This window comes from Anopheles aquasalis, chromosome 2 (genome assembly GCF_943734665.1).
Source record: "Anopheles aquasalis chromosome 2, idAnoAquaMG_Q_19, whole genome shotgun sequence".
Taxonomy (NCBI): domain Eukaryota; kingdom Metazoa; phylum Arthropoda; class Insecta; order Diptera; family Culicidae; genus Anopheles; species Anopheles aquasalis.
In genome coordinates, this window is record NC_064877.1 from 21,854,434 (window position 1) to 21,875,000 (window position 20,567).

Sequence of the window (20,567 nt, forward strand, 5' to 3'; positions counted from 1 at the left end):
CCAAACCATAATCACTCGCTTTGGCCGAGAGCCGCCTTGGTGCTCTGGTGGCTGCTGATTCCCGTTGCTGTTGCTGCTCCTGAACTTCTGCGTCGAGCTGCTGCTGCTGCTGGCAGCTGACGCGTGTCTGAGTATCTTCGAGCACCGATGACGGTGCCGGCTCTAACCTGCCACTAGCCTGACCCTGGGTACGATCGAGTGATCGTTTATCATGCAACTGAGACGAGGCACCAGCGGCAACGGCGACGGTACCGGTGCCACCGGTAGACGGTTCACGGACGACGACGACGTTGGTCCGGGGTGAACCGGAAGGTCGATCGAGCCCCGACGGACACGGCACGGAACCGTCGTTATCATCGTCGTTTTCGTCGTCGTCCTGGGAACCGCCCCGGGCACCGGCACCGTCGACGTCATCATCGTCCGTGAGCGATGACGACTCCTTCACCTCGGTGCCATCGGTCTCACTGGTTGGCGTCTGCTAAACCCTTGTCGGTGGTTGCAATATCATCGCGGCCATGCGTACCTTCATTGCTTCCGGTGAGCCGGGCGTTCCATTCTGCTGCTGGGCGTGATGGTGGGCAGCGTGGTGCGGATGATGGTGATGTTGCTGGTGATGGTGGAAGCCGGTCGGTGTGGTGTAGATCGAATCGAGCGGCGGTACACTCATACTGTCCGAGCGGGACTTTAGGTCGGCCTTTTCACTGGAAACGAGAGAAAGAGGGTGCGGATCGGATTAGAGATTTGTTTGTACAGATTCTAGAGAAATTTATCGGGTAGACAATCAATGATTTGGATTAAATTGATTCGTTATCTGATCTATACTTCAAGTGTGTGTTTCTCGAATTCAATTTTCCGGGAACACGAAATGATGTAGCTCCGTTGCCGAAACGATGAAGGCGCCAGGATGGAGGCGCCAGGATGGAGGCGCCTGGTAGTCGGTACTTTCAGGGGGTTTAAAAAGCGTTTTAAATTGCTAAATATCTAAGCAATCTCGAACTGCATTATGTAATGAATGTTGAATTGTTAAAAAACATTTCTTCATTCAATTTTTCGAACACTATAATCTCTTCAACCAATACTTCTGGCCTTGGATATAAACAGTCAAATTGAAATCTGTAAATTTACACGATACAAAAGCAAGTGTCGTAACAAGGGCTAACGATTTCTACAAAATGAGGATACTACTTTGACTGTAGCGAACAGTTCATAAGTTTCGTTCTCATGAAATGGTTAAACCAAATGAAATGCTATCCATGTTTATCCATCCAGTTCAGTTAGAACTCTCGGTAACAATAACCAGGACCGAGGCAGATTAGTAATGCCTGGGAAATTCTTGGATTTAGCCTGGCAGTCGCTATCGTCCGCTACGAACCACGTAATGCCATTTACAGATAATATACTAATAAATAATAGGCATTCAAAAATTGCTACAAAATGTATCCCATCTCAGGATTTGTAGGCTTTGCTCCGAACTAAATTGTAAGCAGCGATGCTACAGCACAGCAGGGACTAAAAGCTACTCTTTTATTGGTTTCTTCTCGAGAGATATTTACTATTCATTACTAAAATGGAACCATCGGAGCCATCGGAGAGGGCTATAAATAACGATCATCAGCAGCTACGCACTAAAAGCTCCCCTGCACGAGGGAAAAGGCAAAGACCGTCCATCTAAATGGGAAAGTGTTACATTTTCTCATCTCCGCACCTTTGCAATTCCAAAAGATAGCAGATAAAACGGTGCCTGGGTGTACACACAACGGTCACTATCACGCATCCACCAAGGAAAGGCGTCTGCTGCTGCTGGTGCTGCTACCTTTCGGCAAATATTTATTTATGCGTTCTGGCAGAGAAAAATGCATGCCACTGGACGGCACAAGAACGATCCAATGCAACGCTGCATCCCTCGGTCGTACCTGTGCTCGCCACACCGTATCGTTCTTTTCGGGACGTAAATTGCTCCGGCCACGGGGAGAGAGACAAATGTATCTAAAAGCAATCCGCTTTCCATGTTAGAATGTATCCCGGAGTGCCAGGACCAAAGAAAGAACTGTGTTCCAAGGGTTTTGTGTTTGTTGGTGCGATCAGAAGATGAAGATGATGATAGCGAACGGCAACACATGTGTAGGTTCCATCACTCCCCGGTGCCGTGTCTGTTCCATGCCGGAGCGGATGGAAAAGGGCCTCAAGAGACTCTGCCCGACTCGGTTTACCGGTTACTTCACTTAGCCCGGCCGGCCCGGCCCCGATGTTGTCGGTCCTCTTGAGCAGCCCTGGGGGCTTTGTTGCCACTTTGGGCGGCCCACCATGCCACCACCGTCGATGCCACCATCTTCCTTCACTCCAGCCGTCGTCGAGTGGTGACAAAGCGAACGAAACCCATTAAGAGATAAAGTTGTAATCCGAGTAAGAATCTGTATGCAAAGAAGTTTACCCTCGGCGATGGTGGCCACCCCGACCAAGGGGTCCGCGGGGGTGTTGGTTTGAAGGGTGGTGAAGGGAAGAAAATTCCAAAATACCAGAAAAGGCTCGCTCAGCTGGCCGTAGCCGTTGGGTAGCGGAGGCAGCCCAACAGCTGGAGCAGCTGGACAAATAGAACACGAACACGAACAGGACGCCGGTCCCTCGGGGTTCGGTTTGACCGGGGTGTGGAGGGGGTGGATTGGGATCGTTACTTGTTCTCGGATCTGCCTACCAGCCAGATGAGTTATTGAGAGAATGAGGCTGCATTCCTGAGAATACTATCGATGGCTTGTTGTAATTAATTAGAAATTCAAATTACTCCCCAATGGGGCGCAAGCTTGGCTTCGGCCGAGCTTGGGTACCTATTCAGTCAACACTGAAGCCTTGCCAGTGGAGTCCGCATTCACCATCATATCGGACTTTCTCGTGTCTGATGCGTATAGCGGCGATGGATCGAGTGAGATTGAGAGCCGAGTCGTGCCGGTTTGTCCAGTATAGGAACCCAGATCCGAGGCTATAGGGATTACGGACAGCCGTCGAGTCGAGATCGAACATCTGACCAACCTCGATAGCCTCTCGGGAGCGGCTTCGGTCATCGGACCGTAAGCTTTTAGTTGTGCGAGTGTCAGGATTAAGGACAATCGCAATCACCTGCCACACCTCCTTCTGGGCCGCACAGCAGGGTCCTCAGTTGACACCAATCCGCTCCGCTTTCGATGACGCAGCATGGCAACAACACACTCACCCCCTGCCGACCATTTCATCGCACGTGGATGACCCGAGAGCGCTGATGTTATTATCTTTCCTCCCCCCCGTAGATCTCACCTCGCGCGTCGTCGGCTCAATAGCTTTAGTTTGCTACATAGATTTTTGCCCAGCATCCTTCCGGTTCGGTCCGGGAAGGACTTCTCATTGCTTCCGGCTGTCGGAATGAATGGACGAGATAGAGAGAGATAGAGAGAGGGAGAGAGAAGTAAAGCTGGGTACGTTTGCTGGTGACGATTGCTTTGCTAAGCCGAACGGTCGATGTATCTGTTTAAGCAGATTAAATCCAAGACAGGATCCAGGGTGAGCTAGAGACCGTACATCTTCATTGTGGATGCTTGATGCGCATTGGAAACAATGTTATCAATAGATTGCCGGATGAATTAGATTATTTATCCCAGCGTACAAACGCACACGCATGCACATGTACTGATATGCACGGCCATGTTTCCAGTGTTTGCAAACGTGATAGTCACTATCAGGCGTCACTTGTTGCTAGCCATTGACTTTTCATTCAACCATTGTAGCCATTATGTTTGCTTATAATGCTTGAATGTTTCGAGCATGTTATGCACCTTTGTCTGCATTGATTCTATGAGGCTTGCGGTGAATGTGCGTAATTGATGTTACCGTTGTGACAGGTGGGACTTTCCATACAGGGTCTACAGCCCCAAGGGAAATATAAATTCATTTTGTTCGTTGCTAGTAATTGAAGGAAAACCACAGAATTGAGCTGTCACAGCATTTTGTTCACAGAAATGATCATTCAATCTTGGCAGACGCGGTCACAGTAAACGATGAAAAGAAACTCTACCTTGATGCCTTATTTCATCAATTTGACCTTCGCAAAACCACATTTCCTACCATCCTTTGGCGCCACGGTCACGTAACCAATTTTGAATACCTTTTGCGCACCGCTCCTGGCGTATCATTGTTTGTTTATCGCTTCATTTCGGCGGCTGTGTCGGATCGTCGTTAAAAAGCGGATTGACGTTCCATACGCGTACTAACGATTTCAATCAAAGCACGCTCACAAAGTCCTCTGTCACCTGGTGTGACATACGCATAGCGGCGATGCAGCGAACCCACACGCATTATCATTAACAGCAGCGTGCTGTACGATGATGTATTTTATGTTACATGCGTCGCCATTTTTCAAATCTCCATACGCATACCACGACACGGATACGTGGAAGTGAGAAATAAAATGTTTAAAGCCAAACCAAGGGAACGCGGAGGCGGAGATAACGCGACGCATTCCTGGTGGAATCGTGGGGGTCTCGCTCCCCCCTTCCACGCTGGTGATCATATCAATCAACACATTGTAAAGACACCGCCGCACACACACATACGCACAACCACGCTCAAGCTCGCTTTTGGTAAAGATACCATCATCATCAACATCATCATCATCACCATGTCCCCCAGTCTCCTCTGTGAGTATCTGGCGTTGTAGCAGGTATTTTGCGCGTTTTACAGGCTCATCACCGCCGTCAGACACTGGATGGTGATGCTGCAGCGATGGAGAAGTGTGTTATGTTACGCTAAAACCTTATTCCGGAGGTTGTGCCACGTTTAACGCCTCGGCTCCAGCCACCGTGTATTTATGCTGCTCATGCTGGCACCTTACCACAAACCCTTGGTGTGAGGGCGAATGGTGCTGATGATGCTACACAAGCTGCTGCTGCTGCTGCTGCTGCTGATGGCGATGATACTTATGATAAAAATCCTTTCAACTGCCAGAATGAAATGAAAATGAGCATGGCAACCGACACCTACCACCACCATCACCACATCTGCATCACGTCGGTTGTCGCTTGTCGGTTGTCGGTCGTCGGTGCTGCTTATCCGCCAGCGCCAGCGAGAGAGTCCTTAGTGAAGTTGCCGGGCCAGGGTTTGCGCCAGGCGCCTACATACAGCACTGGAAGATTGACTGTCGATGCTGTGCCGTGGTGAACATATCCGTCCATTTCGCAACGGAAACGTGCACATGGCAGAGGAGGCGAACGCCGAGATAGAGACCGCACTGGGACGCTAGATTGCCTCGAGAAGAGCCTCGCTCGAAGTGCTCCGGGTGCATGATACCAACATGGCCCGCTAGCATTGCTGGAGCATTTTGTTTTCTCCTCTCGAGTTTCACATTTCCATTCGCGGTTTTTCCACCATTCTTCATTGCTACCATTTCATTCCGACTCGCGTTTGCCGCATTCACCTGGCTGTGGTGTGGGATCGAGCATGAATGCGGATCTTGTGACCGTCTGACGTCTCGGTGCTGCATTCATTCCAGGGGAAAAACCCGGGATCACGGGATGGCGGGCGTGTCCGTGGTGTATTCTATTTTTTTCTGCCTTCCCTAGCCTCTGCAGCATAGGGTGCGCACATACAGACAGATACACTGTCACAAAAAAGCACTCATTTTGACACATAACATTCATAACTGCCACCGTGAATGTACAAATGAAAAGCTCAGGCCCAGCGACATCTCGTCTCGCTGTCACAGCCCGCTTGGGAACCCTCGCCGGTGCTTTACAAATCCTTTTCCCTGTTGATTTGTGCTGCAAATTGTATCACATAACACCGTGTCACCTAGTGGTGGGTGTGGGTGGTAAGGTTTAGCAAACATTTGCATTCTCCGGATGACACCATTCGTTGTGCACGGACGCAAGATTCTGCCCACAGTGCATGCGGATCATGTGTACTTAACCTCACCCAGGGCGCAGGTTTCTTATCCGATCCTTTCCAATGCTCCAATACAGACATACATAGCATACGCTTCAACCAGATCAATCGGTGATGGTGTTTGACAATCGTTAAGCTGCTACAACCACGACTGGACCAACAAGATATCAAACGATGAACCTTCTCATTTTCTGATGTGGCATGGCATTTAAGAACAGCAGCATCGAAAACATCAAACCAACCACCCAACCAGTGTGCCTTTGTCTGGAAGGAAAGGTTGGCTGGCATTAGCGACAGCTTGCGCACCGGAGCGTTCGCCATGGTTGTCTCGCTTTTCGTACCGATTTTCCACATCAAACGCAACGTGACGCGAAGTCGAGGAATTTTTACGCTAGACAGGCGTACATGAAACATGGTCTGGTTGCGATTAAGACGCTACCAGACGGTGCTATCGGTCGTGGAGGCGAATAAAAGCGAAATTCTTATTCATTGCGCCTGTTAGTTGGTAAGGAGTTGGCCGGTGACCACCACTACCAACAGCAGCAGTAGCAGCAGCAGCAGCATCAAGATGATTAATCATCACATTGTTTCACGCAGCCTTGCCCCCCCTGGACGTCGTTCCTCCGCCGGGGAAGCTGCAGTCGCTGAACCGAGAAATTGCTTATTAGCTGTCAACGGAGCGCGTTGGCCGCACAATGGCGCCTGGAATCATTTGTAACCGGACCGGACACGACGTAATTAATTTCGCCAAATTTGCCGCTCGCCAAAATGGGCGCGTGTGCCGCGTATCGAACCTGAGGCTGATGTCGAACAAGCTGTTTCGGTCCTCTCAAAGGCCACTTGTTCGTTGGCTGGATCAAAACAATGCAAGCAGGTTCAGCTTTATCCAGAGTGATGAAGAACTATAGAACAACAAATCGCAATCCAGCAGCTATTCAAGGCTTTTACGTTTTGCGAACGAATTCCCTTCCATTCCATGTTATCATTGCGCCATTTTCTGTCGAATTTTGAAAGCATTTCACACGAGCAGCACTAGTGAGAGGCCTCACTGGGTGTGCGTGCTGCGTCGTCATAATTAAACACTTACCGAGACGTCCCTGGGTCGAGATTACGTATGCGGTGCATATTGCTGTACGTTATCATTAGACTCCGTTTCGCTCTCATTCCTCGCTTCACGTGGTTGGATCGGTGGGGCGTCAATGGGTTTTCTCGCGCGCGATCCTTAATTACCATCCAGCTGCTTATGATTCCCCTCAAACACTCGGTCTCGCCCGTACCGAAAACAGATTGTATTGGCTCGGCCCGGTATCTTAACGAGGGCTCTCTCTCTCTTTTCCTACTTCAAGTGGTTCCCTAATGCCATCCTCGAAGTCTGGATCTCATACACGACAGCAGCAGAGGCAGACACTGGTGGGTGCCGCCGTAAAACTGCTTATTGATCGTTTTCGTGCTCGTAAGAGCGAAAGCACCAGCGACCGGGCCGTGTGCCGGTGCCGGTGGTTTTCGGACCCAAATTAAGGTTAATGCTTGCAAATGACAGCTATATTTGCCCAATTGCCATTCCTTCACCTCGACTGAAACCACATCGTAGCGCCGAATCTTGCGTTTCACGCCATAAAAACGTCAGCTCAGCAGGAAGGGTGGGCGTTGGGGGTGTTGTGGGTGTTCACACGCTCCACAATGACCAGCCAGCCAGCCAGCCAACGAGCCATCCTCTTGGGGAGCGCAAACGATGAAGATCGAAGAAGGATGTACCTTTGTGTCCGATGTGAGTGTGCTTGTGCCCTTCATTCCTGCTTCTCCGGGATTCAAACGATGCTTTATATCGTTCACGAGTGTGTACGATATTAGCTCGCCTTGCGTGGACAAACGAAGCCACGAATCGTACACGCCATCGCGTAGCACAATGGACGCCACGGGATATTATTGATGAGTACGCTTAAGGAAACATTTCCTTCCACTTAGACCACACAACTTGCTACTAGGTTTTGCACGGCAGGAACGTTATTTTTCTTATTCATTCTCTCTCTATTTCTCTTTCGGAGGGCAAACTTGGAGGTACAATCGGCTAATCTTGTACCACATCGCTAGGATCGAGAATTTCTCTTCGCGATAGCGTTAGTGGCTGCATCATCTTGCATCCACGGCAACAATCGTGGCACAACTGGGTCCAAACGTCACAAGCGATCCATTTGCGTACTCCGGGGCCAAATAGATGTTCCTTTTTCTTCCACGTCCCAGCAACATGTCCAAACGGTACGGAGAGTAGAGGCACTCAAGCGAGACACAACATCAGCACGCATCACACACCCACAGCTTCTGCTCTGCTGCTCCCCCCTCGTCCCCTCTCGTTATCCGTGAAACCTTTTGTCCACAAAACATTCCCCCGGCCGGTGCCGGTGCCGTGGCTGGCTGTCCGACCGCAAAAGAAAATTGCGAAAAACGTAAAATATTGCTCGAAATTTGTTTAGATTTCTTCCCATTGCTATCTGTAATTCCGCACATCCATCAAAGCGACCGCTCGACCAGAAGACGCTTCCCCAGAAGGGATCACTGGAATGCTTACGGCCGAGGATATGGATCCTGCGCACCCTGGTCCGGTGCTCTCGTGCTTTGTTGCGACAAGCGATCCCGTGGAATGAAAAATGACCGTTCTTTTGGACGGAGAAAAAGAGAGAGAGAGGGTACGGGTTCGAACCGATAGCCTCGTCGTTTCGGTTTGCTGGAGCTGGAACCGAAAAATGTCGGACACGGAGGATGGAAGCGGGATAAAGCTGATTCGATTACGGGGGGTGGAGGGGCTGGGCGCTAAGGGTGAAGCCAATAGGCCAGAGCCCACGGTCAACGGACTTCGTGGTAGAGGGATATTGTTTTTCATGGACGAATTGTATTACGATTAGATCGATGCTAGGGAATCGGGTTGGGGAGGGGGAAGTGGCATTCATCAAATTGCTTCCAGGAGTAGCCACTTATGGGCTTTTCCAGGTCAGGTTCGGACTATCGGTAGCCCGGTTGGTCCATTACTCAATCTGTTCTTAAATTTCTTCGTACGGCAATGCTTTCACCGGCAATTTTGGATACAGGAAAGCGACTGAAAAGTTGCTATACAATTTGTGTCACAACATCCATTATGATGGACCTGGGTGGTGATCCCTTGATGGACAACCTGTGGCAGTAGCAGCAGCAACTGACGCAGACAATGCAACTCGCCTCCACGTTGCAATAGCTTCGTTCGCACATAAGGACGATGCACCGAAAAGCACGAAGCATCAGTGCAACAACGACGCTGTACCTTGACATCCCCATGGGTAAGTCCGGTTAAGTCGAAATGGATAGGAGAAAAAAGGAGAATCCCGTGGCATCCTGGAGTTCCTAAACCACTCCCAGGATTATCCCACGGGAAAGCGGCACAGCGTACCGGCGGATGGCCGGTAGTGGTTATCATGTTTTGACCTCGACCGAAAGTCCGACATTCTTTGTGGTTTCTAATTGGATTACCCTTTTGTGGTCTGTTGGGATTTCGTCAGAGAACTCGCATTCTGAAGGACCGCGACCGAGAGAAAAGACACAAGTCACAACAGGACACACGGTTTGAAGAAGCTAAGCTCTCTTTGTTGCTCCGGCCCTCGGCTTGGAGTTATCTAAGTCCGGTCCGGTGCTACGTTTCCCGAAAACGGTAGCGACGATGCTGGTTCAGATTCGACCCCCCCCCCCCCCCCCCCCCCCCCGGAATGGTCTCAACTCAAAAGCCATCGTTATCAAGATGAGATTGCGCTTTGTCCAGCTCCAGTGCTCAGGGGGTGCCTTTGGTAAGTTAAACTGGCCATGGCTTTACCATGGTTTTTGGTGCATGTGGCAACCCACGTGGGTTTTCCACAAAAAATATTTTAAATATTTTAATGCAAACCGAATGTTTTGCCGCATGATAGGCGCCCAGCAGCCAAGCCAAACAGTTGAGTTGAGCAGTTTTCGTTTAAATTTCCATACAAATGCATGCTTTTAGTCCGCAGAATCTTCTGGATATCTCTGGAATGCCCGCCGCCACCGAAGCTACCGGTTGTGGTGCTTCCAAGACAATTCCAAGAAAGGTCGGTCGGCCACCGGTCGCCGCACTCGAGTAATTCCGTGCTGCGCATCGTTGTAACGCTAGCTTTGGACCTGAACTTTACTATTCCCAGTGCTCCCAGTGCAGAACCGGGGACCAAACTTCCTTTCTTCTTTGTACTGGAAGCTATCGGAAGCTTTGGCATCGCACAAACCAGGGCACGTGGTCCAAGGACTCTAGAACACAACATGTATTCCAATTACAGGTTAATCCATTCATTCATGCACATTCATGTTCGAAATTGCTTTCGTTAGGAAAGGAAGGAGGACTCATTTCGATCGTATCCTTCCCGGGATCGCGCCCGTGGACCACAGCCGAATAGCCATTGGTTATTGAATTGGACTTTTTTCTAATAGAAAAATCGCATCGCCTCGGTGACACTTTAGTTTTATCGCCGACGTCCCATCTCGGTACAACGGTTTATTGAATTTTTATTATTTATATCATAAAAAGAAACCCCCGGTTCAAAAGCCAAGACCGAGGAATAGATAAGGAAGCAGGCAACGCCGCCGCATTTCCGAACGGTGCCAAAAGTTGCCGTCGGTTGGCAGATGCATAAAGTAAAAGCTTTCTCAATTTCCTTCGCCATCTCGCACGACACCAGTGGACGACGGAGCACAATGGCAGTTTTGTGGTTGCTGCCGGAGTCACTTAAGAGTCGGCCTGCGAGTGGCCTGCTGCGGTCATTGGAACACCAACGAGGGCAGCGCACAGAGCAGAGCAGAGAGAGTGACAGTGCCACAAAGTCAGCCGTTTGGAGCCGTTTGGTGGTGTTATTGGAAAGATCAGAACGGCCCGAGTACGCCACTAGCAACCAACAAACAATATAAAGCCTCAAGGAAAATGGTCCCCGGCCGCAAGCGATGGAAACGGTCAATACACCGTCGTCATGGTCCTGGGGACGGACCTCCTGGGACCGGTGGATGGACCCGGTCTGGCTGCATTTTAATAGGATTTAATAAGAGATCCGCCAGGAAGCGATCCTCTTCTCCGAGGGCGAAGAATGTACATCGGTGTGTATGTGTGTCTGTCGCTTCTCTCTCTGTGTTTGGCTGTGTATGTTTAGCACACTAATGTACATATTGTTGTATCCACTTCCAATTGTTTTCTTATCGGTCGGGTGTACGGTCGGCTCTTGCTCCTCTCGCTGGCCATGCTAGCAGTCGCGGTATCGTTTTTATGTTCCGGTCTGTTTGCATATCTTTAAGACGTTTACGGCCAACGGCGTTGCTTCTACAGCCGGTTAAGGTTGAGATTTTTGGGCAGCGCAGTCACCATGTGGTGACGTTGCTCGTATGTGACTGACGGTGGACGGTGATGGTGTTGTTTGAGTGGATCGTAAAAAGTTCGTAAAATATTGATGAAGTTTTAACTTTCTGGCGAAAAAGGAACAATGAAACCATTGCGCTTCCGGACGCGGGCTCTCTAGTGTGAGTGAAAGCTTCGGGAAATCCAGGAAACAACAAACTGTCCGCCATCCTGTGGCACCGCGATTGCGAAATGGATCCGGAATGGCAACAGAAAAAAACGACACACTCTCACACGGGAATGTCAAGCGATTCGGATTCTAAATTGATTACCATGTGATGGCGACGCCGCCCACGAGTAATCGGATAAGGTGTCGTCGGTGTTGGCGGACAGCTCCGAGACCCGAGACGATACCCTTTGAACCCTCGTCTCGCATATCACGAGCTAATGGGCAAATCTCTATTGATCTGCTCGTTGTTTTTGGCGTCTTCAATTTCCGTCCATCCCTGGAATTGTTCCCGCTATCTCCTCTTTCAGGGAGTGGGTTGACAGTCCAGGAAATTTAAACCTCCGTAACGGCAGGCTCCGGAAACGGGGTTCTGGGATACTGAGCTGGAAATCCAATTTTCTCCCTCAAAACCTTCCCACTCCTTTACGACAACACACTCACATGCCACCCAGTTTTAGTGGAGATGCCTGCCGTGGACAGGGGCTTCCGTGTGAACATGAAAAATGGTCCCGCGCTGGACGCTATTTGTCATGTGATATTTTCAATTTTCAGAGTCAAATGTGCAAGATTTATTGCCAATAGAATAGCCTCCCCGAATCTCCCGTAGCATTTCACAATTGCGCAATGCCCTCACCACGTTGGCCTCATGCTTTTATGCTACGTCCTAGAACGACTCAGCAAACGGGAGAACGAGAGAGAGAGAGAGAACGGACACTTGTGGTCTGAAGCTAGTAGAAGAAAGTTTTTCTCAGATACTTGGCATCTAGCGCATCTCAAGTGGCCCTTAGTACTAGCTGCAGAGCTGCTCTTGCTATCTCTCTTTCCCTCAGTTCCACGTGCCATTGTTTGGGGATGTCCAAAAGAAGACCAAAAGAACGCTCCTCATACCTAATCAACCCCATGTTGCTGATGAAATTATTTTAAAATTTATTGCCAAACGCGGCTTCTTGTTCGCACGTTCCCGGAGCATGTTGGTTGTTTGGAGTTTGAAAAATTCAAGATTAACACACCCACTGACCCCCCACCGGTGCTTTTGCTTTGTGGATCCAACCGGGTTGTTACCCTCGTGGTCTGTTGTTACAGGACACGGACAAACAAAACACTCTGACAGAATCCTGGCCAACCTGTGGCAAGAAGGGTCACCGTGACGCCAAAGAACAATGCCAGTGGCCCCCTAAACCCTTGCACAAGATTTAATGAAACTGTAACAAACGATGATGCGCCTTGTCCCTCTACCACTCCAGAATAAAAAAAAACCCGGGGAACGGCGAGGAACGGTGGCTTTACATCATAGCGTCCAGGAGTTGAGCCGCTTTGGTGACGACCTTTTTTGGGGGTTTTTCGGCCGTTTGGTGGGCACGAAAGTTTTGCGGTTTACCGGACCTCACAACAACATATACTCGCACGGGCACCATTTTCCGAAGCCAAGCCAAGTAAAACAAAAAAATAGAAATCCTCAAGATTAAAACCGAACCCACGGGTCCTTTCCCCCGGCAAACGAAAGTGCAATCTCTCCCGTTTACCAACCTCCGTAAAAGGAAAAAAGCTTCCCCCCCCCTTTTACTTACTTTCTTTTCTTCTTTCTTTGTTTGTTTGGTTGTTTGCCGTTTTTGTCAGCAAAATGCGGGTTTTGTGGTCCGCCCGGCGTCCTTCCAGAGGAGGCAAAACCAGGCCAGCCGGACGGGATAGAAATCCGATTTGGAGCTTGGGCCCGGCGGTTCGACCGTTTTGCGGGAATAAAAACACTTATTTTAATATTTCCCCGGATCGCACCTTCGGGCGAATTCGTGCATATTTTATCGTGCCTCATTTGCTGCCTCTCCGCCTGGCGCAGCAAAAAAAAAAAAAAGGTTAACCAACAGAGAAAAAGAGTGGCAAAATGGTGCGAAAAAACAAAACGACAAAGACCACTCCACCGTCGGTGGACCATACAAGTGAATGCATTCCCGGAATGAAGGTAGGCAGGCAGACAGGCTGGTGTAAGAATTCGGAAAACCACATCCACAACCGAGCTTACGTCAAATGGTGGCACCGACATAGACCCAACCGATCGAGCAACCAGGAGCAACACGGGCACGATGGTGTGTCTTCTTGGGAAGGAGAACGGTGCTGCATGCATAAACCAGAGATCATTTCGCTTGTGCTATGTTGAGTGTTGAGCGCGTCAGATCGGTCATACATATTCACATCGCAGCATCGGCGGCTGGCGGCCCGACGTTTCGACCTCACCACCGTCAAGATGGTGCTGGTGGTTCGCTACCGCAGCCGCAGCCGCATCATTCGATCGTTGTAACGACATTTGACAGAATTTTAAATTTCCTCCCCAGCCACTGGCCCATGTACCGCTGTAGGAGGTGGCCGTTCCAGTTCGAAAGTATAATTAGATTCCCGCAGCGCAGAGCATGGCGAAGTGAAGAGCCGCCCACTTGACACCAGGAATCGACAGTCGCTGACTCAGACCATCCATACGTACCTATCCTTCTCCGATGTTTTGTAGTTGTTGCGATCTGTGGAGGAGAGAAAACGGGGAGGAAGAACAGAGGGTTGTGTGAATAAATGCATAAAAATTAAGACAACAGGGCAGAGGACCTGTACTTACTTCTGAAGCAGCACTTCCGCGCCCGAACCGCGTAGATGCAGAGACAGATGAGGATGAGAAAGGCCGCTAGGCATCCACCGGCAATGCCAAGCAGATAGCTTAGCTCCAGCGGTTCCACTACTTTTGGATCGTGTTTGCGACGCGGCGATGGTGTTGTTCGGGTTGTTGTGTTTGTCGAGGTAACCAGCAGTTGGTGAGGCCACGATGGGGTTTCCGGTCGAGTCATATGAAATTGGAAAATTAATTAAAGCTTAGTTGGGTGGGTGTGCGTGCATGTGAGGACAGTGCCGAGTAGTTCCGGGCGCGAGGACACAGTGAAAGCACGGGATTAAGAAGCGCGCGGTGTGACATTTCTGCGACATCTTCAAGACAACCCACGCGCGAGCACAGCGTGAAAAACTTTTCCCGTTCGCGATGTGGGTTCCAACCTGTCCTGTGGTACCGTCGTTTTCCCTACGCACGGAACACTCGTGTGCTACGTTCGTTACACGTAATGGCTTAATTATGATCATTTGTAATGGCCGTAATGAACGGGAAAAAGTTGCTTATGGTAATACTTTGATAACATTCCTGGGAGCCCGATGTTGAGGAGAAGGACACGTTGTGGTGCCCAAGTTTGTTGGAGAAAATGAAAATGTCTTCAGCATGCGAGCCGAGGATGTTGTCGAATGCCGGAGCAAAGGTAGCAGACACACGTACGCAACTTTCGAAGACGATGACGACGACGACGACGACGACGACGAGGAAGGCAACGAAATGCAAAGTTCTCCCACGTAACAGAGTGACAGCGAAGGGAACGAGGGAGAGTGAGAGAGAGAGAAGAGTTCCGGAGTTCAGGACACATGATTTGCGTTGTGAATGCTTGCTCGTTAGCGTCACGACCTACGCCCATTCGCCAGCAATTGATGTAAACCGTGATCGAGATGAATCTTTCTCGTTAAATCAAACCCACCGGAGACTAATTCGACCGGTCCTGGGGCCACAGTTCATCAATCCATCAAAGGCAACACACCGTTCGACCATTCCTGCCTACCTGAGAACATTCCTTCGACGCGAAGATTGATGGCATGACGATCGGTGCCACGTTCGTTCTCCACCACCAGATAGTACGGCCGCTGGTCCTGCAGGTCGGCGTCGTCGATGTGTAGCGTGGCCAGGTAGCAATCCTCGCGGCTATCCTGCGTCACATCGTCCACCCGATAGCGACCTTTCGAGTGGAAGAGAGAGAGAACCGTGAGCGAGATAAGTCCCGATGACGTCTTCCGATGATCCCAAAAGACCGTGACCTTACCAATGCCCGAACCGGCCTCTAATCGGAGTGAGCCCCACTCCCAGGCGACGTGGCGTGGCCGCGGATCGGCACACACAATCAGTGACAGTGTCGCGGAGTCGCCCTTCCGTACGGAGACGGAATGACCGATAGCACCGCCGTTGGCGGATGTCGTACGGAGTACCTGAGGTGCACCGACCACCTGCAACGCTATCGGATCTGAGGTTGCCGTCCGCTCCTGCCCATTGATGAAGTTCGTCGCTCGGCACTCGTACTCGCCCTGATAGTCGTACGTTACGTTGTCGATGACGAGACGCGATTCACGACCACGATCCAGAAATGGTTTGCCCTGGATGGAAATCCTGAAAAGAGGAGATAAGACCGAGGTGTCCAATGAGCGTCATTTTGTGCGCAAGTAGGTCACCCAGATGGAAAGCGCTCGGTGATAATGAATTCTAAATGAAAAGTGCATCACGACGCTCCTGAGATGGTCCTTTCAAGCATGGCATGGATTCTTGAAAGTCTTTAGTAACTGGGAGCTTCAATACGATTCCGCCAGCAAATGACTGTTGCTGCTCTTGGTGCTGCTAATTGAAGAGCCCTTGTGCAGCGTGTCCTCGCTGATGAAAGGACGCATGTCTGCAAACAGGGAATTCATTTTGTACCTCAATACAGGTGCAATCCTTGATGCGGTTGCATGAGCAACGTACTCGTGGCCACGAGACTTGGGAATGTTCATCACCAAGGACAAGTGGCGTTAGTTATTACACAATTATACTGTGGAAATTAACACAAGAAGCTTTATCAAAGAGCGCTGACCATGGTACACTTCATTTCGCAATTCATTTCGCATGTTGTGGTCGCCATTCTTGGTACCGAGAGTGATCCCTTAGCATTCCCCGGTACTTACCTTTGCACCCATTTGTAGGTCGGTGCTGGATTGCCCTCGGCAACGCACTCGAACGCAGCCGGACTGAACAGGGGCGCCGTGGTCAACCGATCCGGTCCAGCGGACAATATTTTTGGGGCATCTGAAAAGAGGAAAAACCCGGTTCGCATAAGTTTTGCAGGTCATTGGACTAAAGGCACACATTTGCACTCACATTTAACATCCAGCTGAACGGACATCTGGTCGGAGGTACCGACCGAATTCTGGGCCTGACAGGTGTACAGACCCGCATCGCGCCTTCCAACCGGTCGCAGCTGGAGCGACTCCTGCAGGCTAGCGATTTCGGACCGACCGGCACGTCGCCACACGATGCTGGCCGGTGGGTTAGCGTCGGCTACGCACCGCAAAATCAGCGAGTCCTTGCCCTCCTCCAGGTCGATCTGGGGCGCTCCCAGCAGTCTTACCGTTGGTGCATCTGTTTGGATTCGAGGCGAAAGATAAAGTAGGTTAATGATCACTTCGTACACTCAACGGAATGGTATCGATTGGAATTCGCACGACACTAGCACAACACAAGGACACTATAAGGGTGGACTCGGATATCCTCATTAAAGAGCAGGATAAAGCTTGATCCCATTTACTTGAGTTTCGTCGCCCCCCCTATGGGGGTTGGAAGGTGTGGAAAGAACTGCATAAAATATGTTCCCTCTCGCCAGGAGTCGTACAAATTCTTTGCCTCTCGTCGACTCACCACCGGCGACATCCGGGAATCAAGGTCCTGGAATGGCTGAGAACACCCCCCGGGGGGGGTGGCGAACTGCAGCGGAATTAAAATGCAGACCAACCAACCTTCTGCCGTGCGCACTCAGGTCGGGCACCAACAGGGCACCAACAGGGCACCAGCAAAAACAGCAGCTGCAGCAGCTGGTCACAATTCGTACCAATGCATTCTATAAATATTTATCGCCGTTGATAAAACAATATTAATTGAGGTTGACTGCCAGCACGTCCGGGGACCGGTGCCTTTCGAAGGAAGGATCTACCCCCGGTGGGCCACTATATTCCTGCGTTCGGGGACAAAGCTGAAGCCAGAGAACGGCAGGAGAGGTAGCGAGGGTAGCGCGTGACAGATAGGTCGCTTTCAGGGTCGAACATTGCCGCTAGCATCGAACACTGGAACGTGGTGGCACGCAGCGCTGAAACTGCATCGTTTCGAGCCAATTACCGGAAGCTCCGCACCACTGATGGTACGGATTACGAAGGGAGACAATCAGTGCAAGCGTTGCCCGACCAGTTCGAGGAGGCGAAAGGAATCCGATGGAGACGGTCGCTGGTCGGGGAATGTCTGTCGTGGAGAGACACTAATGCTGATGAATGGTTTGCCAATTTCTGTCGGAAAGCTTAAGAGCAGCGTCGGGCGCCGGGTGCTCTGCTCTAACGGGTATTTATAGCTCTCTGGGCAACAATCGCTGTGAGGATTTCGCTGTGATTCTTGGGATTTTTACATTGGGACGAGAACAGTTGGCGACGCGAGCCAATTAATGAGTTCTTGCTGTTCATCAAAGTCGGTTGATTCTGGTGAAGCGCAAAGATCACTTTCTGGAGAAAAGCGAATCCTAATAACGATCCCTGACGCCTTAGTCTGAGTCTACGTCTGAGCGTAGGTCTGAGATTTGCAATGATGAAGCTTCCAAGGAAATGGCATGCCTATTGATCATTGCGTCGTGCCGTGCAAGCTATTAAGTTATTAAACATTTGACACTGGAACTCTTGGAATTACTTACATTTCACGTCGAGACGTCCCTCGACCGCTACCGAGCGGGCAGCGTACGATTCGTGCAGCGCCAAACACTTCAGCATGGCACCGTGGCGATCCTTGTTGGCCGGTATCTGCACCACGGATGCAGCGGACCAGGTCCGTGGATTGTCCGGTTCCGTGGCGTTGGTTTGTGGATGAATTGGAGAAAGCTCTTGATCACCTGAGGAAGAAAGAAGGAAGAAGAACCATAAGTTTCAATACAACACTCTATATACAGAATTTACTGATTATGAAAATGATTTAATTTTTGAATATCATCCACTCTGGTGCCACTTTCGTTGGCTATACGAGCTAAAACACTGAAATGAATCTCTTTAATCAATTATGAGTATGCTTGCATTATCGCGCTCCTCCATTATGGCATTCAATTTACCAGTGCACTCCGTTGGCGTCCATGAGGTTTCGGCAATCTAGTGCCCTTTTGAGCTTTTTGGTTTTAAACTAGCATTAAGGTTGGCCATTTCGGGTAACCAGCGAGCAAAAAGGGTCAGCGAGTGACGTCAGGGCAATAACTTGCCATTAATTTCTCTCTCTTTCGCGTGTGTTTGCTTCACCGAACCGAACCGAACGGTACGGACCCAAGGGTAATGGGTGCAAAATGCTGCCTTTGAAGTTGTTCCCTTGGATGAAAGCTCACTCTGTGCGCGGGCTCGAGATTCTTCCGTTCGCTGTTTCGCTCCGCGGTGGTTATGAAAGCGATTGAAAAACTGCACTTCTAACCCTCCGGTGGTTGTGGATCCGGAAGTGGACGGCTTGCAAAAAGTTTCGAGATCCTCCGGCAGCGAAGCAGCGGATCTAGGAGGCATCAAGTAATATTACTCCGCACGCATGCACCGCACCGCTAGCTAACAAGGCAAATGGCCGCGCGCAATGGACGACTAGGTCACGGGCCATAGGAAACTCACCATTTACGCTCTCTCCCCCCCCCAGGCAAAGTGGGAGGCTCAACTTTTCATTTTAAAATTCCATTAAACTGCATTTAATATTCGCTATCTCAGCCACTTCCGAGCGGTGCGATGCGCTACTGGCACCAACGGGAGACCGTCGAGCCTGGCCCTCGGTTGATGTAAACAAATACCCAGCTCGAACGCGAGGAACGCTAGGAACCCTGGTGCGATTTGTGTATTGCATTTTTTTGCATCCACCATCCGAGACCCATAAATCCGGTAGCCCATTCGGTGCGTTGTGTGTGAGCGCCGGTTCGCCGTTACGTTCACTTGGAAGGCGCCAAAAAGGATCTCGATCTCTTTATCCTTTTTGCAGAAGCAGCACAAGAGCTCTTGGAGTAGCAGCAGCAGCAGCAGCACGTTACAGCAACCATACGAACGGTAGCAGCGCATCGCAACCAAGGCATACTAGTAGTTTGTGAGCATTTTGTTTGGAGCCCCGAAAGCGTGTGCAATCATACTGCGCGCGGCATTCCGCTCGGCAACGGCAAGCAAGCGTTGTGTAGTGTTTGAAGCGAAATGAAATACCCTCAACATCCAGAGGCATCTGCCGACTGCAATACACTCAAGTGATTTAATCAAAATAGCTTACCCACAGCTATGGCTTTGCAGGGAAATCAAGGGCGCCTTTATGACGTTTCGAAAAATGGGAAAAATAGCCAAAAAGCCGATTACGAGAGGGAGAAACAGACTTTTCCCCATCGGCATCAGAGGGCGGCATTGGTGAAAGTCAAGAGGCTGACTTTATTAATGTGAATTCCCACAAAAAGGGAACGAACTGCGTGCCAAGCGAGCTGGCATTAATGTGAGTGGGATACTAAAGTCTATTAATGAGTGCTTCAGCAAAAAAAAACCTCCCGAGAAAACCGAACCATGAGATGGGAGAAGGGGAATTCATTTCATCAAAAGCCTGTCTGACTGTCTGCCTGACGCAGTCATTGCTTACGTACTTTGCAGGTACGGGGTACGCAATATATTTGATTCCACTCGACCGGCACATCAGCCCGGGTGATGCGTCGAGTTCAGTTGGTAATGTGGCCTCACCCACGAAGCTCACGGTCGGTTGTCTGTTGCACCGCAAACGGTTCTAGCACCGCTGACGAAGGATACTAACCGACAGACGGTGGAGAGGTGTGTTTTTGTTTTTCCCACCCTTTTTGCTTGTTTTATTTCCCCGTTTTTTTGGGCGGTTTTCCTTTTGCTTTCGAGTGGCACTCCCGGATGAGTGTAGCTCATACTTTTAGTAATGCTCTTGCTGTGAGACCAGGGATAGAGTTAACGAAAGGGGTTCCGTATCCGTGGCGAAAATACCGGGGTGCGCGAAAACAATCTCATTCTCAACCCATCATCCTGGCCCTCCCATGTTACGCCGGCGGTGGTCACGGTGCTCACCGTGATGCGCGATGCCCGCGAGACTAAATTTGCATATCACTTCAGCTCGAGCTCGGTCCGGAGTTCGTATGCTCTGCCATACACACCAATCCCCGGGGCGTCGAGAGAAAGGGGACACTGGGCACAAGTGGCAACAACCATAACCGGATGGTGGATTTAAATTTT

The 20,567-nt window shown here is 50.3% G+C and overlaps 1 protein-coding gene across 1 annotated transcript in view; it reads right to left on the reverse strand.

Moving 5' to 3' along the window:
- Positions 1-383: 383 nt before the first annotated feature.
- Positions 384-20,567, reverse strand: part of LOC126572891 (hemicentin-1) — an 87,722-nt gene continuing 67,538 nt past the window's right edge. The window contains exons 5-12 of the mRNA XM_050232598.1: positions 18,029-18,223; positions 16,459-16,719; positions 16,266-16,386; positions 15,377-15,717; positions 15,119-15,292; positions 14,086-14,202; positions 13,960-13,993; positions 384-701 (exon numbers count right to left, since the gene is read on the reverse strand). Coding sequence (XP_050088555.1) covers positions 479-701; positions 13,960-13,993; positions 14,086-14,202; positions 15,119-15,292; positions 15,377-15,717; positions 16,266-16,386; positions 16,459-16,719; positions 18,029-18,223 — 1,466 coding nt within the window. The 3' untranslated portion in view covers positions 384-478. The remainder of the gene's footprint in view (positions 702-13,959; positions 13,994-14,085; positions 14,203-15,118; positions 15,293-15,376; positions 15,718-16,265; positions 16,387-16,458; positions 16,720-18,028; positions 18,224-20,567) is intronic.